Genomic DNA, 27,197 nt, shown 5'->3' with positions numbered 1-27,197 from the left:
TTTGAAACCTAAAATGCTCCAAAATCCAAAACCATTTTGAATCCCAACATGACAGCATAGGTACAAAACTCTACAGCATGATACTTTTGTTTTGTGCACAGAAGTGGTGAAAACTCCATTTGGGCAGTGTGCATAAGGTAACTATTGCATACAAATGGATTTTGTATTTAAACTTGAGTCCTATCCCTAACATACTTCCTTGTGTTTTTAGAAATATTCTTAAGCCCTTGGTTCCAAACATTTCAGTTAAGGCAGACTCAACTTGTATTAGTGGTCATTCTTCGAAAAATTCTAGAGGTAGTAAATTGCTTGCTAAAACTAGAGAACCATCATCTCAAATGGTTTGAATTCCGTGAATTCCATCCACAGTGCTTTTGTCACATCCCAGTTTGTCTTAGAATGCAGACATTTGTTCAGTGGAGAGACTTATCCTCATACATTTCAGTGTTTCCTTCCAAGGTGAAGTGAGACTCACAGAAGCCAGGCGTGGCGGAGAGAGGAGGTGCAAAGGTGAGAGGTGGGTGTGGTGAGAGCTCAGCCAGGCGCCCCTATGGGAGCTCATCTCCCAGTAGTCGCACTCCCTTTTCCAAACATCCTTGAGTGCTTCCATGGTTCACAGGCCTGTCTTATCTTACTGGGAACATTCACATGGGTTTGCTCACACTTGGAAAGATCCCACCCAGAAGATCTAATGCTACCTTGCTGTGTGGCCACAACACTTTATGTGGCATTACTTTACAAGACATATTCAACAAGCCCTTTTACGTCTGCTGGTGTGGTGGGGCCTGCTGGCCCTCCTCACTTCCTTCTTCCCTGACAGCATTACCATCCTGAACAGCAGTGTACAGATATCAGAAAACTTAGTACCTTGCCAGGAAATTTACTAAGCATGATATACGTGTGTTTGTTTTTCTATGTTTATTCATACATTTAATGAACATTTATTGATTATTACCTTACTTCATGACAAATGCCATGCTAGACACAGGTCATCAAGACAGACTATCAAGGCAGACTGTATCACTTCTTTAATCTATCAGAGATACAACAGGGAAATGTATAATTACAAATTGTAAAAAAAAAAAAATCTGTGAGAAGAAGCATCCACAGAACTCTAAAATGTAAATGCTGATACTTTTATTTATTGAAGAATCAATTGGGCCCCATTTTACAGGGAAGAAAGCTCAGTGAGGCTAAGTGACTTCTCTAGAGTTTCACAGCTAGTAACTTGGCTGGGTAGAGATTTAAATCCATGCTGGTCGTATTCCAAAGCTCGCACTCTTAACTGCTGTGCAGCATGGCCTTCTCAGTGTGTGAAGTGCATATATATATCCATTAATTCTAACCTTGTGCATTTGGGGTTCAGGCTTCATCTCAAAAGTGTGGAGTTGCAATTGTTTCCAATTACTTGTGGCTGTGGTTTGGTGCATTTGTTCAAAGAAAGTGTGCATGCAAAGCAGGGGTCACATGCTAGGCCTTGTGGATGTGCACAATGTGTAAATCATACTGGAATTCCAAAAAGTCCAAGATTCATTGGAGTCACCACATTTGTTTCCCATTAGCTTATGTTACTCAAATACAAACAGTAAAGCATGTGTTTACATTACTGTGGACATGGAAAGCCAGACCTCCAAAACATTCCTTGCAGGTTGTATAAAGCAAAGCACCCAAACAGTTCCAAATCAGTTTTGAAAGCCCAGCTTTATAGCTTTAAAATGTAACCTGGATTCCCCACAATAAAAAAAATGCCTAGAAGAGGGACTGTGAGTAACTCAAAGAGACACCAGCTAAATCCCCAAACTATGTATCAAAACCCATATTTACAGTATCTATTTTGTTACTTATCCTTTATTATTTTGTAAATGCTAAAATGCTTAAAATCAAGAAAACTCTTAGCTGTGTAGCAGCAGGAATGGCATTTTTCATTCCATCCAGCTGTCCAAAAGCTGTCCAAAGCTTTTCAAAACAAACCCATTCATGATGGGATGGTTAGGTTATTTAAGACACAGTGGATGGAAAGCAAGCGGAAGCATCTAGTGTCATTAAGAATACAACCTAATTGCCCCTCCTTTTTTGTTCTTTTGTTTTTGAAGCAAAGGTCTCACTATGAAGCCTTGGGTACCCTGGAACTTCCTATGTAGACCAGGCAAGCCTTGAACTCACAGAGATCTGACTACCTCTGCCCTAAGTTGCTGGAATTAAAGGCGTGTGCCATTATAACTGATTTTATTGCTCTTTCTTCATTTTCCCACCCAATAGTAAAAGTCTTTCCCATCAAGTTAGAGTTAACACCTAGCCTCTGAAAAAAATGCCATAGGATAGGAAGTTACCTGAAATTAAGGCAATCAAGTTGACAAAGGGAAGCTGAAAGTCTAAGTTATACATGTCTTTAGGTAATAATATTTTTCTTGGAGAGGTCTGGATTTGAGGACTTAAGGATTTTTTTAACCTAAGATCCTTATCAACTATCCAGTGACTTAGTCTTGTCTACTATCTGAGGTTCAGAGTGTTCCCTTTATGCAGAAAATGGGAGTAGCCGTCTTCCCCATCACATAACGTTCAAAGACCATGTGAGCGAACATGCGCTCAGTCCCAGCACAGTGTGAGCCTGATAAGACCCTTGCCCTTACAATTGGGACAGTAACAAGAGGTACATTGTTTGTACCATATAGACAGATGAAGACTTGTTGCTCCCATGGGCCTCATTTCAGCATATTTGATCCCAATAGGAACAAGAAGTATATTATTCTGATCTTTGTTCTTGTCAACCAAGCATGAAAAGAACATTGACCACGTTCGGTTGTCCCATGATGCAGTGCCCTTCTGTGTATTTAAGACTGTGAGATTGCTATGTTCTAGAAAGCCTATTCTCTCCTGTACTGCGTTTCTAATTTTCTTAGGTTTCCCTCTATTGCATAAACCTCAGTACCTGTGTCTAGGCTAACTTTTCAGTGTTTCCCTTCATAATAAAATGAAGTCAATCATCTTTGTAGAAGAGGGTTTTCCTTCTCCTTAGAAGGGGATTTTTATTAACTATGAGGGCAAAAGGTCATGATGGCCATACCTCAGGGAAAAGAAAAATGCCATTGTGTTTTCCTCTTTTCATAAATTGATTTGAAGAGTAATAACACAGACTCCAACATACATAATCACATATCATCATGCTAACACAATTTATGTTCAAAGCCAGTTCCAGAGCCTTTACAAAGCAGAATAGCAGTGCAGAAATCTTTCTTAAAGCGTGACATAAACCTGGAATCTCAGTTACTTAGGAAGCTGAGGCAGGAGAATATCTTTGAACACTAATAAACTTCATCTCAACAAACAACAAGAATGCTTCACCACATCAAGAGTCTGGCAGACGTGTGCATTCCGCTAGAAAGCCTGGTGTTACTTTTGGTTTTGGTGTTTTGGTTTTGTCCTTATTTGTCTGTTTCTCTTTGAGATGTTAGGAATCTAACTCAGGACCTCAGGCCTGCTAAGCATGTACTCTTACCACTGAGCTCCATCCCCAGCCCAGTGAGCCTCACTTCCAGCTAGCATCTTTTATAGAAATTGATAACTTTTATAGAAATTTGGCACTCACAGTCATGGTGTCAAAGGGCTCTGTGTACACACTTCTTTAACCTACTAATCCTGCTAGAGAAATGACCCAACTTTGTTGAAAAGTCAGAAGTAGCCATAATGCAAACAGCAAAATGCTGAGAGAACGGTTAAGGAAATTTTGATAAATTCCTTAATTGGTAGGTGTTTTACCATAGTTAAAATACTATAGTTATTTCATTTATTTATTATAAAACTTCTGTGAGGCAAACATTACTTCTCACATTTTGTTTTAGGAACATTGGGCAGCTTGTCTGAAAAAAAAATTTTTAATTACTAGAAAAACCAGGATTACAACCCAAGTATGTGCGATTAGAAAATTCAAGATTTACTATATAAAAGTCATCAATTTAAAGCCTTTTTTAAAAAAAAACCCATAAACATTATATATTAGAGTTTTATACACAAAGAGCTTTCCCCCTTGTTTCCCTTTCCCTTTACTCTTCCATACATAAGTTGTATTCATCAGCTTTCTGTTACTATGAGAAAATACCTGAGATAATCAACTTAAGGATGAAGGGTTTCTTTTCACTCATGGTTTCCCAGGTTCCAGTCCATGGTCAATTAGCTCTATTGCTTTTGGGTCTGTGGAGAAGAAGGACACCATGGCAGTGAGTACATTGTAGAGGAACTGCCTCACCCGCTTCTTGAAAGCCAGGAAGGATGTTATGGACAAGCTAAGAACCCAATGTGACCTAACTCTTTCAATTAGGTCCCACCCACTTCCTTAAGGTTCTATCCTCTCCCAGTAAGGCCATCTCTTGGGAGTTAAATCTTTACTATATGAGCATGTGTGGGACATTTCTGACTCAAACTCTGCCAATAGTATGAAAAATGGCATTAGTCCCAGTACTTGGAAGAGTGAAGCAAGAAGATTATGAGATCAAGGCCAACCTGGACTGTATAGTAAGATTCTGCCCTAGAACACAAAGAAAAAAAAAGATGAAAACTGTAACATGATACTTACACATTTAAAAAATAGATTCTAAAATAAAATCAAGACCTATATATGGTGGTATATGCTTATTGTCTCAGCACTCTGAAAATTAGAATAAGAGAATCCAAAGTTTGAGGCCAAACCTGGGATACATAGCAAGACTTTATCTTAAAAACAATACATAAATATATACTTATTATTCCTAGCCAGCTATAACAGAGGGTAACAGCTAGAGAAAATGCTGGGTTGTAAATTGCCTTGCTCATTTTGCTATATGTGAAGCAATATGTGGCAGATGCTTCACATTTAGAGCCTGGCTGTGTAGACAGTGGATGCAACAGTCAGAGTTTTATTTTAATAATATTTGACATTGCTAATCACTGTTCTGAGCCAAGGGCTTATTTTCAAAAGCTGACAGGATACTGTCCTTTGCAAATGACAAACAGTTCATCAGCAACACTAAGCCCTTTGTGTTACCTGTGCTTATGTACTGGCCTCTCCCAATCTTTTTATAAAGTAAATGTTCAGTCTGAAAGACATTGTAAATAGCAAAAGAACAAAAAGGTCAATATTGTGAAATGGAATTAGCTGATTGGATTTCTGAGCTAAATCCATAGTCATTTATTGGCAATTGTCCTCAGACCCATTGTCCTTCCAACACTCTTCTTCCATCTCTTCTTTAAGAATTTTGTATCAACAATAGTTTTCTTGGTTTGAATTTGTTTTGTTACTTTGTGAGGGCTAGACTCTTCAGCAGCTATCTGTGTGAAATCATTAGAAAATTTGTCATAATCTCCCTTCCATGTTGGAGTTGTCTCCAAAATGAACATAACTGAACACCCAAAGTGGTATCCTCCTTGGCAAAATTTTAAAGGCTTTTTTAAATTTCACTTTATTTAAACAGAGCTCCCTAACAATATTAGGGACATTGTAGAAAGGGTTAGAAAATAGCCTCTCGAAATATGCTACTGGTCTTAGCCAGGGTCATCCAAAAGGGTTTCAGCTGGGCTTCTCTTCCAGAGGACCCAAATTCAGTTCTCAATGCCCACACAATGTCTCATAACCACCGTAACTCCAATTCTAGGCTATCAGAAACCGTCTATTGCCTCTTCAGGCACCAAGCATGCACATGACACACATAGGCACATGCATATATGTAATAAAAAATGAATCATTTTTAAAGGGTGTTTGATACCCATTTCTAAGTTCTTCTACAATTAATCCTGGTCTTGAGGGCTTTTTTTCCTTTTCTATCCAGTTATGGAAGTAACTTTAAAGATCTACTATGTCACTTCATTTTGCTTCAATTCAGTAGCACATTTATTGAGTGTCTGCTATATACCAGGTACTTGGTTAAATGCTATGGGGTTCAAAACCACATAAGATGAAATCCCTAGCAGCTCACAGGCTACAAGTGGGGAAAAATCATAAATACACATAAGTAATAACAGATCACATATAGGAAGTGCCATTTAGGGGGTAGAGATAAAAGAAACACCCGTGGGAGATGAAGGGAGAGAATTGCAATGATCATATGCCAAGAAGACTCTATAAGAACATGGCACTTGAACTTGGCTTGAAAATCTGGAAGCCTTTCAATAGACAGAAATGAACAACAGCTCATAGTATTTTCTCAGTTAATGTTTACTGAAGGAATTAATAAAAAAGCTCAAATGTGAGATGTGCTTGAAAAATAGCAAGTTCACTAATGTATAGCTAACCACAAAATCTCATCATGTAAAAAAGTCTAATTCAAGCAGTCCATTCTATACACAAAGGATGCATTCTTAGAAATTAACATGAAATGCTTATGTCAAAAGCAATTTTCCCAAAGGAATATGGTTAAGGATGGATTAGAGGTTTTAGTTTAACTATAGTGATATTTGTTATAGCGTGGACTCAAAGCTCTCAAAGACTGGTTTATGGACTCTGGAAGTCCATGAACTCCAGAGAGCCACAAGATCGAAACTACTTTCACAACAATACTAAAAATTTATTTGTTGTTTTTACTGTGTTGGTATTTGCCAAATCACTGACTAGGGCAAATGTTAGCACCACTATATAAATCAAGGCAGTGATACTAAAATGCAATAGTGGTCACCATAATTATCACTACATATGTTTGCAGGAAAATAAGTGGCAGTTACCTAAGGATACTGTTGCTAAATCTGCAAAAATTACTGATTTTATTAAGTTTCAACCCTTAAGTAAAATTTCTTAATATTTTGGGCTATGAAGTGAGAAGTATACAGTGTATTTATGCCTCAACTATATATCAATATATACCTCAAGGAAAGATTCTTGTGTGATTATTTGTGTTGTGAACCACACTTAGTCCCTTTTCATCATTTGTGTTTTAAATTTCTTAATATTTTGAGTTATGAAGTGGGAAATACACAACATATATATGCCTCAACTATACATCAATATACATTTCAAGAACTCAATATTTACACATTATTGTCTTGAAAAGAAACAAAGAAAGGCTGTCAACATGAGGAAAATTGCTATTTATTTCTAATGATAAGATTCTAGCTTTCAAGAGAAGACTAAGTTGTCAAGAGCATGGGGCAGCTGCTCACACAATGGGAGTTTTCAGCTTGCTCTCTCCTTTTCATACAGTCTGGGACTCCGACTATGGCATGGTGTTATCCACAGTTAAGGTGGATCTTCCCATCTCTGCTAACCTAATCTAGAAAATCCTTCACAAGCATGTCCAGAGGCTTTCCTCCATGCTCATTCCAAATCTTATCAGGTTGACAATCAAGATGAACCATCACCAACTCTCACTGAAAAACAGGGGGTGGGACTGAGAGGACCAAACATGGGTGATGAGACAGCGATTGGAGCAGGAATTGAGGATAGCAACAGAAAGCCTTGGAAAGAGATGACAAGGAAAATCAAATAGACCCTAAACAATGATTCATACAGCAAGCTTGGGTCTGTCGGTGGAGAGACTCTGGAATGCTAGGAGTCCCATAAAACTAGGCTACATACCTAAAAGCTCTGCACCAGTGATCCAAACTAACATGTGTCTCTTGCTAAGCATATTAGCTGTGATAAAGCAAACTGATTTGAAAGCATCTTACTGAAGCTGCAGGAGAGAGAACTGTTCATAAGCTTTGTTTTGTCTTTTCCACTGATCAAAATATGAGAAGTGACAATTAAAATTGAGTGCTATTCACTTTCAAGACCATGCTGTCTTCACTCTATTAGGAACAGTTATTGTTTTCATATGATGGAGATAAATGCTATTCTAGGACACTTTTGTGGGAATTTTTTTTCTAACCTTGGTGCCCTCTTAGACAATACATATGCTTCACCTGTGAAGTCTTTAGTTCTCTATATGTATTCTCCTACCATAGAGACTCTCAGAAACTTAGATACAATATTATAGAACTGTAAAATACAATGAATCCTCTGGCTTCAATGTCATTTAAGTGGAGTAGAAGGGTCAGAGAATCATGCCAAATGCTGTGGAATTGTCTATAACTATGAAGCTCTAGAATGCATCAGCAATTTACACATAGCTAAATTTGAAAAATGATTTTTTTAAAAATGCAGGCTTGCTATGTTGCACAATCTAGTGTTGAACTCTGGACTCAAGCAATTTTCCGGCTTCAACCTCCCTCTTGGCTGGAACTAGTAGTGTATGCTACTATGCCCAGTTGAAAACAGTTGTTAAAAGCTGTGTACTTTGTAATACCTCTTACTAGTAACACATTCTTCTAAACCTGTAAGAAAAAAATAAGGAGAGCTTCTACAGTCCTGTTATTTTTCTTTCAGCTCCTGAGAACCATGTCTGTGCCCAAGGGTAAAGTTCTGGATAAAACCCTGGATGAGGAAGGACTGGAAAGTGGAGACTGCGGAGATGATGAAGATGAGTGCATTGGAAGCTCTGGTGACGGGATGATGAAAGTGAAGAATCAACTCCGCTTCCTTGCAGGTAACCGGCTGAAAATGGTGATGCTCCCAGAATTCAAAAATCAATTGCTTTCTCGACCTCCGCTAAGATTCCTGCAGCACACAGTGCTGTAAACTCTTTTAGGAAAAGTGCTGCCCTCAAAAAGTGAAGCTCTCAGGTTGTTGTTGTTTCCCATCTCTGGCCCTGGGTAGATCAGAAAGGTATCCTCCTGTTTCGTTGTCTAAAAGTAAATTGAGCTGAGCCATTGGCTCTGTTTTCCTATTGGAGTTGTCCGTGGTTCTTCTTGGTCATACAAAGAAATTCTACCTCGGGAGTCTTGTGCAAACGTACAGTGAGGCCTGGGGTTGTAGTTGGGTAGAGTACTTGTATCTCATGTATGAGGTATTAGGTTTAATCCCCAACATCACAAAAAAGGAAGTAGATCAACAATGGAATAACTTTAAAGGAAGAGTCGTTTGTTGACCTTTCTGTCTTCATATAGCATGTCTATCATTTTCTTTTCTCATAGCAGTCTGATATAGATAGGCTACAAGGCATCACTGTACAGCTATGTAAAAGCAACTCCAGGGATGCTGGAGTCAATGAGGAAATGCAAAAATATTTGTTGTGCCTCAGAGCTTCTGAGTCCTTTCATATCAACAGGTATTCTTCTATTATCAAGTTCTTCCTAATAAGATGGACTTTTACTGCCATGGCTCTCCTCCTCAGTGCACTGCTTCTCCCTGAAACTCTAAGATGCTTCATCTCCTGTTTCTCCCATGGCTCTACGGGCTTCTATCTTTATGTCATTGTCCATGTTGTGTCTAGAAAAAGAAGCCTCTTTTCTTCATTCTTAAATCATACTTGTCCCCCACGATACATTTTACATATACTCAGGGTTAAGAAAGTCAGTTTTGGTACAGAGCAAGCATATATTTGGCTTCTTCTTCCTACATATTAGTATGACTTAAAACAAATTTTCTCAAGTTTTATTACCTCCTTTCTAATTCTCCAACTCTTCAGCAAATGGGGATCATAACCTAACTTCGTGGGTCTATTGCAGGAATATGCCAAGGGAAAAGTTGACAAAGCATATACCACCATATTTGGCATGTACTAGCTTATACTAAGTGCTCCATGATTGTTAGTTTCCCTCCTCAAATCTTTTAAAACCAATGGTTATTTTATTAAAAAGGAGTTCTCTGAATTATTGAACTAAGTTCTGCTAATGCTTTCAAGGCATACTCTATGACAAAGCATTTACCACCATATTAGGCATGTACTAGCATATACTATGCGTGCCATAATTTTTGTTTCCCTCCTGAAATCTTTTAAAACCAATGGTTATTTTATTAAAAAGGAGTTCTCTGAATTATTGAACTAAGTTCTGCCAATGCTTTCAAGACCTACTCTAGAGCCCTTCTTAGTTCCATGGAGCAGAATTAGGACTGAGACCCAGTCAGTCTGGTTTAAGAGGCTACTCTTGAACAAGTCTACACAAATGTTTTCTTTGCTCCTCAATGTAGCCATGAAAATATGAAAGTTAGTTTTGTATTATTCTACAAATTGAACATGCTTTGTCTAAGATCCTAAAATCCAAAAAACCATGAAATTCAAACCCTTTGAGTGCCAACGCGATGCTCAAACAGTGTCAGATATTTAGATAAGAAATGTTTAACCAGTAAAGACCACACAAATATCCTATAATCGGAAAAACTTCAAAACCCGAAGCACTTTGCATCCTAAGCATTTTTGGTTAGGGATGCCCCCAACCTATATCTGGCAACTTTTGTAGCCATCTGAATTATAAAGGTTGCCTAGATGATTCACCAAAATGTTCTCTCATCCCAACACTGGCCCTCAGGACACAATACCATCCATACTTCTCCAGAAAATCTCTCTGCTTATTCCAACTCTTGATTTCCTGCCTCTTAAGACTTCTCCCTATCTATTTTTTTTAAGTTCTATAGTTCCAAGGTGACCTAACTTTTGTAAGCAGTGTTTGTCAAAGTGTACTTCTATTGCATCCTTGGTTTCCCTTTATTCACATGAACACTGATCCTTTCAAAGAATTCTAGTCAGTTTGTTAGGTATGATTAGCCTTAAAGTCTTTGTAAAGTGTAAAACACTATGCAGAAGGTAGTTCATTTAATTTACAGGGGAAATTATGCCTTGCCTCTGAAGTATTACATGTGCCTAACATGATCAGTGATTCTACAAGCCTGTGGTTCATTGAGTCTCCTTTAAAAAGCTTCTTGGAGAGAAGAAACTCATTGCCAATCTGTCACACTCGTGGCACAATAGCTATTTGGAACGACAGGCTATACACATTGGTTAGCTGTTATATAATTTCATCCAAAATCTGGGTAGATGCCATGTGGTCCTGGTGATTCATCATCATCCATTTATTTAGTCAACTTGACTTGGAACATGATGTGCATTTACCATTTCATTTAGTACTGCAAATTGCCTCCCCCAGAAGACAACTTGGGAATAAAGAGCATGGCTTAGAGTCTGTTCAATTCTCTTGTATCTTTCTTTTGTCCCTGAACAGACCTTTTACATCATAACCAGTGAGTGATGCTATTGGCTGTCTTTCCTGGCTCACTTCTTCACTTCTTTTGATACACTGCATGTAATATAGTCTACCAGGTTCTATTCTTGGGCTTTGTTTTTAACTCTCTTGTGTCGTAACCAAAGTCCTTTCCACTATTTAGGAGTCAATTTCTCCATCTGTAACATAAAGACAATGCCTAGACAACTCTTACAGACTTGTCTACTGCCAACAGCCTGTGTGCTCATTTCTTTGGCTGTGGTTCCTGGCAAAACATTTAAAAGTCTTTGGGGGATACTTTTTTATGCATTTCCACCTAACCTTGCAGACTCTCTGTTCTCTTCTGAGATGTGCTTTCACTTAGAATGGACCTGATTTGCCCTATTCTAACCACTGTGACTTTTCCACTCAGCCTTCTTACAAAGGACTGCCTGCACCTAGCCCTCGGCACACTTGTACAGCACGATATTACCAAGAAGATTTTACATGTATCCAAGCTTTTAAAACTCATCCTAAAGTCTGCCAGGTGCTTCTCTTTTTAATGGTCCTGCTTCCATCCCCTCCTTTTCTTCCATCTTTTTCCTTTGTTTGTGTTTTGCAGATTTTGTTTTGTTCAGGGATGGGCTTATTATTGATGTTTTGAGGGCTTATTTGGTTTTTGGATGCTTTGGGACAAAGTTTTACAGTAGCCCAGGGTGGCCTTGAACTGCCCCAAATCCTCCTGTCTCAACTGGGATTATAGACATGTACCACCAAGCCCAGTGAACCGCAATTCTGATTTCTAGATTGAAAATAGAATTCTTCAGGGTTTCTATTCCTTTCTAGTTGTTGACTTTAATACTTTGGTAAAATGACTGTTATACAATGGCTTACCAAGAGTAGTGCATTTTCCTCATCATGAGTGTCTTAGTCCACTTGTGCTGCTATTAACAAATACTTTAGACTGGGTTATTTATAAAGAACAGCAATTAATTTCTCACAGTTCTGGAAGCTAGGAACTCCAACATCAAAGCAGCAGCATCTGGCATCTGTCAAAGTCCTTGCTGTACTCTTAGATGGTAGAAGATGCAAATGCTGTTTCCTCACCTGGCAGAGGAGATGGAAGGACAAAAATGAGCACATCTGGTACTCTCTAGTCCTTTTTTATGGGACTAATCTGCTACATGGGAATGGAGCTCACACATCCTTATCACCCCCTAACACCCCACTGTCTCCACTACAGTAGTGTTGTGTTGGGAATAAAATTTCCAGGTGAATTTTGGAGGGCACATGAGTATTCACATCCCAGCAGTCATGTACTTCATCACCTCCTTTTTCTACGTGTGAAGAATAGAGGCAGCACTCTTTCTTCTTTTAGAGAATTATGGACATTTATAACAAAAGATCCATGTAAAGCATATAGAGTTCAGTCCCCAGTACCCCAACACTCAAAACCAGATGCCTGCTATGAAAGGCAGTATTCTCTTATTTCTGATGATGCTGATAGGATCTCAAGGAGCCTATAGATGTAAACCAGCATTATCTTAGAAACCCACTGTCGCTGGGCGGTGGTGCAGGTGCACCCTTTTAATCCCAGCACTTGGGGCAGAACCAGGCAGATCTCTGTGAGTTCAAAGCCATCCTGGTCTACAGAGTGAAATCCAGGACAGGCACCAAAACAACACAGAGAAATCCTGTCTCAAGAAAAAACAAACAAACAAACCACTGTTATAATAAATGCATGGCATCCTATCACTTGGGAGATGGAGACAGGATCAGAAATTCAAGGTTATCTTCTAATATATGGCTACATAGGGAGTTTCAGACCAGCCTGGGCCACATGAAATCTTGTTTCAAAATAAAGACCTGTCCTTTTTGGTTTATTCAAAACATGTGATAGGCCTTTTAAAACAAGTAGCTAGCCTGCAGCTATATATCTTGACCTCTTCCTAGTCAACTTGAGTCCAAAGTCTAAACCAGTATTAAAACCAATGGAGTATTTTGTGTCCACAAATATTTCTTCTAAAAATGCTTGCTCTGAAGACACTTCCAGTCCCTCAGACATGCATGTGGGGACTGCAAATGAAAACCTGTCTTTGTTCATTAACTAGACAAATCTGAAGATGAAACCTTAGCCAGTGCCAGGTCCCTTTTCCCATTCTTCTCTGTGGGGGGTAGGCACTGGACTTTTCCTGTTCACTCATCTCCTCCTAGCAGTCTTGTGGAAGTGGTTATAGGATTTCTCAATCACAGATCCAATAGTTCTGTATCAGATCTTCTTTCTCTTCTGTTAGTTTATACCTGACAGGTAAAATAACAGCTTCAAATAAATACTATTAAGAACTATTTTAAAACCATGTACTTTTATTTTTTATTTCTGTTTTTTTTTTTTCTTGGAATAGGGTCTCACGTACCTCAGGTTGGTTTCCCAACACACTATGCAGCCTAGAATCACCTTGAATTGCTGGTTTTTTTCAGTATGTGCTTCCTAAGTAGATTATGGTAGGTTGTATGTGTGTGCCACCACATTTGACCTCTTTTCCCCCACATTTTTGAAATGATCAAGTACAACCTTGTGTACTCCCGGCAAGCTTGTGGTATAACAAAGGGGATGGATATTTCAGTGGTGTATTCTTCTAAACTGTCAAGTCAAATCCTAATAAATGTGAGCTGGTAAGCACTGTGTATTAGGAAATTCATTGATGGGTTGGTCTAGTGAAAGGAGTAAAACCAGCAGAGGAACTTTATGATAGGCCTTTTATCCCAGATGACATCTTCAGATAGAGAGCAGCTTATGGAGTAATGAACATCCTGGGCTGTTTTAATGGGAGACATGTCGAGTCCAATGCAGAGCTTGAAATACATTAGAAGTAGTCATATATCTATCTATACTGACCAGTTGGCAACAAATACAGTCCAAACTGTGACAGCTTCCCAAAATGGATTCTGCAGTTGGAGCAACCTAGTTTTACTTCCTCTGTACTCTTTGACACTTATGTTGTAGGTTGCTTCTCGATAAGTAATCCATGTTTGGAACTCTCAGGCAAGATCTTGTACTGACTCTCTCCAAACATTTATTAGGATATCAGTTCCTTGAATATGTAGCTTCAATGCAGAAGGACCTAGTCTACCTACTAGGAAGTGGATTCTGTCTAATGAGCAACTGGGATGTTCTCAATATTTAGGGCACTGAAACTTGAAATATTAAAAGAAATCATGGAGTCCACAAAGTCAAGAAAACTAGATCCCAGTTCTGCCTCTGCCACTTTGCAATGTTGTGACTTTTAGATCGCTGAGCTCCACTAAGCTTCAGTGTCTGCATCTCTGAAAGTGCTGATAAAATGCCTGCCCAGCCCATTAGATGTTGAAGCACGTGAATGGTGGATAGAACAGATTTATAAAATTATAAAACAGCATGCTCGTTTTAAATATCATGAATATCATTTAGTACTATTGGGATCTAAATTATTTTTGTTTGCCAAAGCCCTTAACTAAAATAAATAAAAATGTGGTCCAAATATTCTGTCCAGCAATTTCCATTATGCATGTGTTCTCTTCTCCATCTCCCTCAAAAGGGGGCATTCAATTACTCATTAATTTGTTTTTAGCGCAGGGTGGTCTAAAGTGAGAAAGTATTTGAACAATGACAACTATGTCTGCTAAGTTCTACAAATAACCGGAGTATCCACAGTAGTAGGTACCTACATCTTGAAAGACTCACAGCTAGTTACATTTTGTTTTCTTTGGTGGTAGTGGGGCAGTGAGGGCAGGGGTGGAAAACTTGTTGAGGAGGGTCAAGAAAAGGCCCTTGATGCTTTCCATTTTACAAGCAGCCTGCTTTCATATCTAGGACTTTGCTTTTAGGGAGTTAATACTGCAGGGAAGCCAAAGGAAGCAAAGCTCACTATAATAACACTCTTCACACAGAGAGCAGGTGCTTCTTGCTAATAGATTGACAAGACAGCCAATCTCTACTCCCCCTAGAGCTTTGTACAGCTCCTGGGCTTACAAAGAAGGACTTAGATGTAAGCTTTAGCAGTGATATTATCTGCCAGTTGAGACGGATAGCAAGAAAGGAGCCTTCCCAACGTCTTAGTGTTGACTAGGGAGTTAACCTACGTAAGCTGGTGATAGATGAGAGGAAGAGAAGGAGAAATCGTCTTTGAGGAGTTTGTTATCTTGGATGAGATTATTCTTAGGTTTGATTCTCCAGGTCGTGTGATACTGCCCCATAGGAACCTTGGGGTATGATGCCTTTATATCTACGGTAATTCTTTATGTGTTTTTCTTCTGCTCTTTTTACACATAGAACTAAGAATGAGGTTAATATTATGGGTAATGTGAACGTTTTTAACATTATTATATTTTTATATTATTTATTACTATATTTTGTAATCATTTATACTAAAAAGAATATATGAATTTGGCTACCTGGGTTACAGTTGGCTTTCTCTAGAAAGAAGCAATGCTGACCAGTTTAGTGACAGCCTCAACTAAACTTTGTAAGTATAGATAGAAAGGAAGGGGACAGCCCAGGGCAGTCCTCAGCTAAGAAATAAGTAGAGGAAGAACCTGCCCGAAAGTAGCAAGGTCAAAGCCTCTATCCATGCTGGCAAACAGAAATGGAGCAATCCTGTGGGCTAACATCCCCAGGGGTTCTGGGAGAGTGAGTTTGTGTGCCATCAAATGAGATGGTCTCTCCTGCTGGATAAGTTATCAGAACAGAAAGAAAGGTGGGGATTTCTACTTAAATCAATGTTGTGATTGGAAATTTCCCTGGGGGAAAAATGGTGATCTGACAAAATGATCCATGGGTTTTGCTTAACTTAAAATTTTTACTTTGGTTTGTTTGTTTTTGTTTTTGTTTTGTTTTGTTTTGTTTGGGACACAATCCCATACTGTAGCCCAGGCTTGTCTAGAACTTACTAAGTAGCCTAGGTTTACCTCAAACCCATGGCAATCCTCCCTGCCTCAGGCTCTCAAGTGCTAGGATTACACATGAGAGCCACCATGTCCAGCTTTTTTGTTTTTATTTACAGTTCTGATAATTTCCAAATATACGTTCTCATTTTTATCTTTTTGTTTTTAAACAAAGTCCTAATGTACATGGCTGATATCAAGTAAGCCTGTAAGGTAAGGAGAACAGGAGTACTAGCATAGACTCTCTTCATTTGTAACTTGTGGGGGGACTTAAGCAGTGATATAATTACCAAGTACATAACAACAGAGTGAAGGTTGCCCTACAAATGCTGGTATCTGCAGGCAGTCTGTGTGTGAAAGCTGGGGGAAATCTCATTAGCACCTTCAGGAGGCTTTCAGAGTAAAGTGATTTGCCCAAGTACCCATGAGCTCCTGGGAGGGTTTCCTGCATGTCTTTTTCATCCTACATCTACACTTTTTATCCTGAAGGTGCTAATGAGATTTCCTCCTGCTCTCAGACTATCCCAGACACCAGAAATTGGAGGAAAGCCTCTACTCCACTTTTATTTGCTTGGTAATTATATTGCTGATCATGTCCATTGATGAGCTACAGATTAGGAGGATCTGTTTGTTCTGAGTCCTCTGCTCCCAGCTTTCCCTTAAGGACTCAGCTATCAGTCACCAACCTTTCCTCTCCCCAATCTGTTTAGTAGCTGTCATTCCAATACCCATTTCAGGACTGAGGCAGAAAGCTCAGTGGTAAAATGCTTAGCTACCATGTGGGAAGCCCTGGGTTCCATCCCCAGTATTACAAAGTAAGTAGATAGATATTCCAATCATCCATGTGCAGTGCTGATTTGGTTTTCACCATACTGACAATGGAACCTAGGGCTTCACGATTGCTAACTAAGCACTCTACCACTGAGCTACATCCACAACCCCATGTGCAGTGTTGAATTTTCATATTTGCTTGCTTTTACCCCATATTTAGCAGGGGAGCAAAGTATCCCACTCGCACTGTCTTACGAACTGATTCCTTCCAAGCCCCCTCCAGCTTCCCACAGCTGAACTTGTAAAAACTGGGATAGGAGATCCCTGTTCTAGTCCACAGAGGAGTAGGACTCAGTCAAGCAGGGGAGTCAGGACAGGCACTGAGTGAGCATCTATAGCTAAAGAGCATCCAGAGGAATTGAAACAGTGACAGTGGGAAGACAGGGAAAGTAAGTACCAGTGTTAGCCTACACAAGGTGAGAGATGGAGGTTGTTCCTTTCATTGTCTAGAGGTCTTGTACATGGAATAAGAGAGAACTTTGACTGACAGAAGAGTGAACTTGCCTACTTTTTGAGCAATTCCTCAGTGGAATGACTGGCTTGTCCTAGGAGACAGCTCCCTGACTATAGAGGAGTGTGGGTATTCATTAAAGAAACTATATTTCAAAGATTAATCCAATGGAAATAGGTAAATGTGGATTAATAGCTCTGGCAAGGACTCTTGAGTTCCAAGATTTTGAAAAGCTCTGGGTGGCATGGTTGTCTGGAAGCAGAGCAAAAGAAAATAATGATGGTGGGAACAAACCACCATGGCAGCTTTTCAGCCTAGAGGAAGGAAAGAAACATGGAGAACAGAATCTCTCTGGTTATTTATAGTTGAGCACGTGTCATCAACTATGATCTCCTGTAACTTTTTCTAAGCAAATGGATCCTTAAGAACAGCAGGGTTTTGTTTTTGTTTTTGTTTTTTACCAGAGAACGAGAGTCTTTTCAGCATCCTCTATCACTCACAGCCTCTAGGGTTGCCTTGCTTCTGTGAGACAATGGACCTTAGTTCTCCCCAATTATCTCCAAGCAGTGGCCTTCCTGCTCCTGTGTTAGAAAGGCAGACTAGGGATAGAGCCTCCATTCCAGCCTCAAGTGATTAGCCTGAATTATCCAGATCAGGGTTATCGGGTTCACACTCATCTCTAGCTACACTACCCTCTCAGATCTACTTTTGGTCACACAGAAAAAACTCGTGTATCTCAAGTAATCTATGATCCAGAACTCCCTCCATCAAAGCTCTCATGGACTAATATTTTCATACAGTATAATAAGAGACATTACTAGAAAAAAAAAAAGCAGCTAGCAGCAAGGCCCTCCAAAATAAACCACAGTTTTTAATCACAAGATTCAGTAAACCAAAGTATCTGTGGAGATGCTATAAAAGTTTAAGTGCTGCCTTTCAGTTTCCATTATCTTCTTACAGATCAGCAATAAGCAACAAAGTAACAGAGCACACTTGGAGCGGGGAGGAGTAGCCTGTTCTGTTTATGTCTGCTTGGCATCCCTCCTTACTTGGGTGGGACCCGCCCAAAAGCAGTCTAAATGGGATAAGGGCTATTATTAATAAAGATTAAACTTCATAAATTTGTAATCAAATAAATTCTATTCAAAGGAGGATGATTCTCCAAGCTCATCCCATCCTAATTACTATGTCACATGGTATAACTGTGTCTGTTGTATCTGTGTGGCAGAAATACTATATACTTCTCGCCTTCTGCATAAAGTGCCAGCATGTCTGTAGCTTGATGTTGCCCGTGATGGAAGTAGTTACCCCCTCAGAAGTCAGCAAACACAGTAAATCGGGGCTTGAGTATTGTGTTGATTGCCTGGAGTCCAGACTTAAGAGAGTGATGGAGAAAATGTTAGTAGTATAGCTTGTACTTGTAATTGTGCTGTAGCTGTATAGCCATCTCATCGTGAGTAGCACACCATTTGAGGAAATATTCTTGCAGAATCTGAAAACTGTTATCTAACAGCAAATATCTCACTCTGGTCACTGATGGAGTGAAGTCCCAGCTAATGCTTTTGTTTCTTCACTTTCATAAGGTTCCTTAATGTAAACCAATATATCAACTGATCTCCCTGTAAGAATTGTACTTGTTTACCAGTTGCAGTGTAGTTTCGTCATAGATACAAGCCTGGCAAAGAGAAGGTCAGTGAAAGCATTCTGTAAAAACCAACTCATATATGAAATTTATTATAAAGTATATCGTATATTTTATCTATAAATCAGTTGTTGCACATCCTTTATTCCAATAAAACTTAAAATAAAAGGACATGCATACTTCTTGTTTTGAGAGCCCATTGTTAAATATTTACTAGCATACCACTGCAGTGAGGAGGTACATTGGGAAGATTTGTTTTCTTTCCTTCATCCTTCCTTCATCTTTCAGGGCTCTTAGCTTAAAGCAGTAGCTCTTTCCACCATGGAGGGAAGTTCCTATCTTCCAAAGTTATGCTAACAAATGAAAAAGCTCAGTTTTAGTCACTGTGATTTCTAGGAATCCTAGGCTCGGAAACTTCCTTAACTCTAAGACTACTAACCAGATCCATTAACATTTTCCCTCTCAAAGCTCTTTGTTCCTTATTAAGTTTGACAGGCTCCTTCTGAAGTCTCACTTAACCGATGGAGATCTCATCAATCCCATCCCAAATCTTAGGCCAACTCACTGGGGCATAGAGGCGAGGACCACTTGGAGAGTTTAGCTTCTCTATCAGGGGGCAGTAGGGACAAATGAATCCCGTGTGCTGCTATTAGCTCTGGTTTTACAGAGACTGGAACTCCTAATATCAGATTACTCTTTGTTGGCTTGGTAATCATTTTTTTTTTAAACCACCAACCATATGGGCAGAGGTTGGAAAGAAAGCTAAATTTGGAATACACCCCCACTCTCCTGTTCAACATTTCTTTTTTGTTTGTGCAGGAAGACAATGTATTACTCACACTCACATACCCCACCAATCTCATACTCACATACCCCACCAACTCCTGGAAAACTAAGAAATGAGTCTCCCCAAACGTGGTCAAAGCATGGGCTCTTTTCCACATTGGCATGCAGTAGTCCATTAAGAATGGCCACACTCTGTTCCTGCCAATTTCTGAACCTGTCTGAGACACACAATCTATAATGAGAGGAGCACAGGGATTGCAGGACTGTGAATTTTTAAGTTCTGGATCACTCTTACTGGACATCTGAGACACTACTTTCTAAGTCAGGGATTTTTCGAATGTGGACCCATGAATTTCTCTCTCCATTATTATTTTTTTTCTGTTCTGGCTTTACTTATCCCCCACATACCACTTCATCTGGAATGACAGCTGGAGCAAGAAAGACCAGGGAGGTAGGCAATGCTGATGATTTGGGCAGCACCTATGGATCATGCGTATTGTATTCTAGGGCTTTCTAAATGTAAACAAAGAAGCTATAATTTAGCTTAAGATTGCTAAAAAGGAGTTTGGAATCAGGTTTAATTTAAGGAGTGAAATGTGTAACCTCTTTTCAAGGAGAGGTTACAGTCTTCTCAGTATCCAGCCAAAAGTCAGAAAGATGTCCTCCTTGGTGCCCCTAGATTCTGGGGAGGAATGAGTGGCAGCAAAGCCAAATACTTTAACCCAGCCTTTCCTCATCTGGCTCCAACCTTCTCTGATCCTGGCTCCCATTAACCCCACCCCATCCTATATTCCAGCTACTTTACAGTTCTCACAAACTACCATTCTAGTCTTTGAGGCCTGTCTGGGTCTTTGTAAAGTCCTCTGTAATACACATAACGCACTTAGTCCAGTGCCTTTTCTTTGATAGGTTTCAATAAGCAGTTAATATTCTGCACATGCTGACCTCTGAGCCCATAATTATTTCCCTTTCTTTGTCTTTTAAATTCACTTCAGAGGTACCTCCCCCTCCTGTGAAGCTTCACGCTAGGCAAAGTGCTTTGTTAAGATTCCTCCTGGCAACTTGAGGTCAGGTAACTCCCAGTGCCCAGTACATAATTAGTGCTCAATTAGGGTCTGTTACATGGCCCTGACCATACAAAAATGAATGAGCACAATACCTGCTGGTATTCATATGGTTGGGATTGAGGGAAGAAAAGGAGGTTAACAGAAAGGACATAGACATCTAGCTGGAAAATTAGACTGTAATGCTGTTCAAGCACTAATTGTAGTATGCACGGGAGTTATATAAACACAAAAGAAAACACAAACCCATACTAGAGTGAGCAGAAACTGAGTTGAGTTTGAAAGAACATAAGGAATCATGTGAAAAGGAGAGAAAGCTGGCAGACAAGTATAAGTAAAGGCGTGGAGGTGAGCAAGAATTTAGGGGTTTTCTCTGGTGTAGCTGGAGTAGAAGGAAGTGAGAATTGAGGCTAGAAGATTGGTTAGAGAGTAGTACATCAGCTTGTCAGTGAATTTGGTCTTGATCCTTTGGCAGGGCCTATACATTTACAGTAGATGTGTCATCTACCTACTAGCACCTCATTCCACTGATGGAAAATGGGACCTTCTAATCCTGTGCAGCATAACATTACAGAGGACCATTCCCAAGAGACTGGATGTGCTTCTGTGGTTTGCTGGTACAAATATTGAAGTATGAGTATACCTGGAGGATGAGAAGGTGGTGAGAGAGTCCAAATGATGAGACAACTAAGATGTGGCCTGGATTCCTCATTGAAACGTCCACTCTGGGAAAGAGATGAGGATGTAGGAAGTACCAACAGGGTCTACATATTCAGATGTGGCAAAGTAGGGGAGAAATAACAGGCCAGAAGAAAGTCAGTGTTCCTATCTGGGCAGGGAAGCAGATACAACAGTCAGTCAGAAGGCAGAGTGTGAAAGAGGTAATACTAGGGTAGGCATAGCAATAATAGTTCACAAGGGTTCATTTAGAATTTTTAATGCATTCATTCATTCATTGTATGAGTGTGAGTGTGAGTGTGTGTGTGTGTGTGTGTGTGTGTGTGTGTGTGTGTGTGTGTGTGTGTAGGTCAGAGGACAATTTGCAGAAGTCATTACTCTCTCCTTCTACTATATATAGTCTAGGGCAGTGGTTCTCAACCTTCCTAATGCTGTGTGACCCTTTGATATGGTTCCTCATGTTGTATGACCCTCAACTATAAAATTATTTTTGTTGCTACTTCATAACTGTAAGTTTGCTACTGTTGTGAATAGCAATGTAAGTATTTTTGGAGATAGAGGTTTGGATCATGAGAACCTGCTGGTCAAGGGGATTGAACTGAAGTTATTAGGCTTGGTGGCAAGCACTTTACACACTGAGCTATCTTGCCAGCCCAGTAGCTCACATTTTGGAAGCTTACTGCACAATTTTAAGCACTTTATGTAAATCAGCTCATTTTACTCTCTCAAAAATGCTATAGGGTAGATGTTATTATTCTTTGTCTTACAGCTGAAACTGTACAATGAAGTGTAGACTATTGAAAACCAAGCACAATGAGGGCCACTGAAGAGAGCACTTTAGAGAAAGAAAAGCTGAAAAGCATCACTGCATCATTTCAGTGAATATGGATGGAGCCAACTAGGTCACCAGACACCCATGCAAGGGTTTATCAATTCATCTCTAATGTTTTAGAAACCAGAGGATTTACAGTTCTTGGGAAAGGGCCGTTTCCATGTGCATGAATCCATCCTACTGTCCACATCTGTTCTACTTCCAAAGGCAAACACCAGTATGAATAGAATTAAAACAAGCCTATCCAAATGATGACCTAAATGACTTCCAAATGAATCTTCAGATATAAAATACATGTCCTGTTGTTAAAACTAAAAGGAAGAGAGGTTGAGGTCTAGATGGCCTCCCAGCACCCTATGTTACCAAAGTTATAACAAAATCACTTCCATCCTGAGAAACAAAGGAAAAGCACAAGGTTAGGAAGGATATTGATTTAAAAATACACCACATGAAGCTGTGCTGGTTTTTCCAATGATTAATCTTTTCTCATTTCAATAATTATGCTATGTGTGTCTGTGTATATAAATATTTATACTTGTTCCATTTGTAAAACAACTTCATATTTTCCAAAGCACTTTCTCTTGGTCGTTTGAATATTACAGGGCTCCAGTGCTGTCAAGACCCGGCTGTTCTAGTAGCTAGTTGACGTGTTGTGTGTTCATTTTGGCTTCACATCTATCTAGTCCTCTTACTGGCTGGGCTATGTTAGTGTTGCAGTGGCAAACACTTGTAGAGGTCAGGAGGGAGCAAACATTTATGCCCTATTGCCTGAGCATGGAGCTTGTGCTAAGGGCTGAGGTTCCTGGGTTTTCACACCTTTAAGCCAGGTGTAAGATTAATTTACAGATGTGGAATCTTTATGATTGATGTAGTTGACTATAGCTATAAACTTCTCTCTCATCACTGCTTTCCCTGTGTCCAGTAAATTTTTCTACATTGTATCTTCATTTTCATTTATCTCAAAATGTTTTCCAGTGTCCTCTCTCTGGTTTCTTCTTGGACTCAGGATTGTGCTGGGTAATTTTGTTGGTGAATTTGCCAAACAGCTTTTTGTTACTGATTCCTAATTTTGTTCCATGGTGCTTTGTGGAGTTCTTTGGATTTGTTGTTGCTGTTGTTTAGTTTTGCAGTCCTGAGGATTAAACCCAGGGCCTTGAGCACACTAGGCAAACACAACTACCACTAAGCTACACCCCAACCCTTTCTAAACTTTGAATAAGAACCTCTCTAACTTTTCTGGGCTACACTCGAACTTGTGATCCTTTTCCCTCAGCTTCCCAAGTAACTAAATTGCAGCTGTGTGTTGCTACCAAGCTCCGTGGTGCTTAGATAATATACTTTGTGTGATATTCATGTTTTTAAATTTATTGTAGCTATCCAGTTGGTTCAAGAGAAAATTCTACATGCATTTAACAAGAATGTATGAATTACTTTGTACCAATCCATCCTTCTTTAGGATTGATGTAAAAGTATAAAGTGACTTTTTTCTCTTCAGTATCAACTTCATATTTAAAATCAAACTTTCCTTTTCCATGGCTTTTAGAAAAGAACATGCAATTTACAATTACCATTTAGAAGTCATATCTGGCTAGTAATGCTAGGCTTCTTGGTGAACACCTGAGTGGGAATGGCTTTGCTAAAGTCAACTGTGGTGCTTAAACTCTGTTGGTATCATTCATGGCATTTTTTTTTTCAAAAACCAGCTGTGCCTCAAAACTAAGTTCTGGAACTAATTTCCTATTTTAAATGGCATTTGGTATTGCCTTTTGTCAGAGAAACCATTCTCACTTGTAGATTTATAAGGTAATGCAAATACACATCAAAGAAATAAAAATATTATGCTCAACCAAGATGTTGGTTTAAAGACAAAAAGAAAAGTCTGATTCCTTTTCATGCTTCAAAATTCTCATGATACTTATGCCATACACACATGTGTAAGTTTATAAAGCTATACAACAATAAAGTCACAGACTTTTGCAGTAGGTACGTTTAAGATTCAGACACAGGAGAACTATATCTCCTATGATTTTTTTTTTAAGTTCTTATATAAGCACTCTTAAAATCCAACCACAATGTACCCTGCCTCTAAGTAATAAAATTGGGTACACTGGCTATAGCAATACAAAGATGGCCAAGGACCAACAAGAAATGGTGAATCACTTTAAGCAATTGGTCATGGGACTAAACACTAGGCTCTCAGACCTGGATTGTGTATCTAATTCTACTTAGTAAATCAAGGTAGTGAAGGCAGTGAATCTCATGCTGAGAAGAGGAAGCCCCAAGTCAAAGGCCCCTGATTCTCCTGAGAGTTTAGAGAGTGGATGCTTTTAAGGAAATTCTTTTGTTCAACTCAGAATGAGTCATCCCCAGATGTGCCCATTTCATCTCCGATTTGTTAATACCTCTGTTTTAAAATGTTCTTTTCCTATACAAATGTGTTAAGGCTGATGTTTCTAGCGTAACCAAAATTTGTATAATCTAGAAATGAATTCCATCTGCTGATACTCATTATGCAATATGGAAATTGCTCTTAAGAGCTTGCTGTTTATATCTACAGGGACACTCCATGGATAGGTGTTTATTACCACATGTGTCTCACATTTAACCATAAAATAGATACCAACATCCATTCAGCACGGAGAGATTTAAAATGCAACATTTAATTGCCAAATGTTAGTTTTGCTCACAAAAATGGATGGCTTTTCTGGTTAGAGGAAAACAAAAAGCCATGGAGTGATGCTTTAAGGCAATGTTAAGTGAAGCTGTATCTTTACTTCAGTTCAAATTCCCACGGACAGTAATGATGATAAAGTGAGTTCAGGGTTGAAGACATGGTTCAGTGATTAAAGCACTCTCCGTAAAAGTCTGACAAGCGGAGTTCAGGTCCCCCAAACCCACATAAAATGGCAGGTGGGCACAACTGCCCACCTTTAAGTCCAGCCTCAGAAGTCAGAGAGACAGGAGATCCCCAGAGCAAGAGGGCTCCAGAGAGTAAGTATACTGTTGAGGCCTGAAATTGACTAAGAGAACCAGCTTCAAAGAACAAAGTGGAAAAGTAATTGAAGATTTCTGACATCAATCTTGGATTTCCTTGTGCATTTGAACACATGTGCATATGCAGCCCCCCACATGTGTCCATACATATACAAACATGTATATACCCACACATACATATAAACAAGCACATACATACATGAAAAGAAGAAAAAACAGGTTCACAGTGGTGAACTCTTCTCTGAAGAAAGGCAGCTCTTGGCTTCTAAGCACATGGCCCATGGTTTCTGAATCAGTCTCGCACATATACACCACTCTATTGCACCCCTACCATGCCATAGTTTATTCTGAAGTCTTCTTTGTCCTTGTCTGGGGACAGAGATAGGGACAGGGGAAACCAGGTTGCTAAAATTTCAGTTCTGAGGTTGGCAGTTCATCTATATTGAACAACTGCTAGAAAGCATATTTATTCATATATTCATTTGTGATTCATTTATTCATGGCCCTCTACAATTTCTTCCTAGCCTACCTTTTCAATGTAACCTTTGACTTCCTCTCACATAGTCCAGCCCAACTGTTGCCACAGTGCCTCCATCACATTCCTTCTCTGTCCAGAACAGTTGTGTCTTTCCTTTATCTCAGTCTCCACATATTCAAGTCCTAACCATACTGTCCAGCACAAAGTTACAATTTCTTCCCCCATACAAGTCTTCCTTGATGCTGAATACTCCTACCCAATCCAGAAGGGAACCCTGACTCCTTTACACTTCCTCTGTTTTTCTATACTAACTCAAGACAGAGTAATAGATAAGAGAACGCAGTTCTGAACTGTAGTGCTCTGGGCAATAATCTTTGATCTCAGACCCCAAATTAGTAAATTGGAGATACTATCTATCATCTAGGCTTTCTTGTAAGGATAACTGAGATTGCACTATACATACTGCACCTTAAAGACAAGCACAGTGTGGCCCAACTTTGTGTTCCAAGCACTTAGCATTGTGGGTTGAATACTGTAGTGATAGAAATATTTGTAGTGATAGAAACTGTATGGAGAGTTGGAAGTGGCTTCCAGTGGCTTGTCAACCTACAAAAAGGAGCATCCCTTTGCACATTGCTTCAGATCCTCCTTCTCTGGGAATGAGATTTCCCAGTGTGAGCTGAGAGCTTAGTGCTCCATCACAGTTCTGGAATTAGACACTGATGATTTGGCTCTCCTATGTAGGCCTCAGAGCTCACCATTTGTCAAGAACATAATCTATTCAAAAGAGAGAATGCATTATACAGCTTTTTTTCAATTGGTTTGGTAGCTTATTTCTCTGGTATTAGGGCAAAATATGGTTTTCCTTCCTCAATGTTTCTTTGAAAGTTTCCTTTAAGTTTTTGGTACTCTCAAAAGATCATTAAATATTTTATGTATAAACAAGTAAGAAATTCTTTGGTTACTTATTAAGTTTTCTTCTGGTAAAGGAAATAGGAAATCATATATTATAATGAGCCAGTTTTTATTTATTGGATTTGAGCCTATCTATAATCCTTTTTTTTTTTTTTTTTTTGAAAATGTGGAATATTTTGACGGCCACATTGACTTTCAAGTAAAAAATGTTTCTGCATTTCTTTTTTAAAAAGACTCCTAGGAAAAAGCAGAGGGATAGAGGGAAAGGGACTTCATGGGTAAGGCATTGGCCAATTGGACTCAGCCACATTTTCAGGAGATAAGGATAAACTCAAAAATCAAAGAACACAAGTGTGGGGAAAAAAAAATGAGGAGAGATATGCCATAGACCATTGTCTTGTCTGCCAAGGATCATGTGATTGATTGTGTGGTCCTTTGCAGGAACATGGCTTGGAAAATGCTATTATTTGGATTAAGACTGGTTATCCTCAGAAAGTTAGCCATAATTGTTAATTGTATGGGATATTTAACATATTCTGTTGCTTCTGGTTTTGTAGACCCCATAATAAGGGCCTATAGAGATGGGACAGACTGGATGTGTGGCAATTTGGTATACTTACATATACATC

At 39.2% G+C, this 27,197-nt stretch overlaps 1 protein-coding gene across 1 annotated transcript in view; it reads left to right on the top strand.

The window, feature by feature from the left end:
• Positions 1–27,197, top strand: part of Gpc3 (glypican 3) — a 337,098-nt gene that overhangs the window by 283,569 nt on the left and 26,332 nt on the right. The window contains exon 7 of the mRNA XM_036174731.1: positions 8,327–8,486. Within this exon, the coding sequence (XP_036030624.1) occupies positions 8,327–8,486 (160 nt within the window). The remainder of the gene's footprint in view (positions 1–8,326; positions 8,487–27,197) is intronic.

The sequence above is a fragment of the Onychomys torridus genome, chromosome X (assembly GCF_903995425.1).
Source record: "Onychomys torridus chromosome X, mOncTor1.1, whole genome shotgun sequence".
NCBI classification, from domain to species: Eukaryota; Metazoa; Chordata; class Mammalia; order Rodentia; family Cricetidae; genus Onychomys; species Onychomys torridus.
Note: the sequence above shows the minus strand (reverse complement) of the source record. Positions and strands in the feature narration are given on the sequence as shown.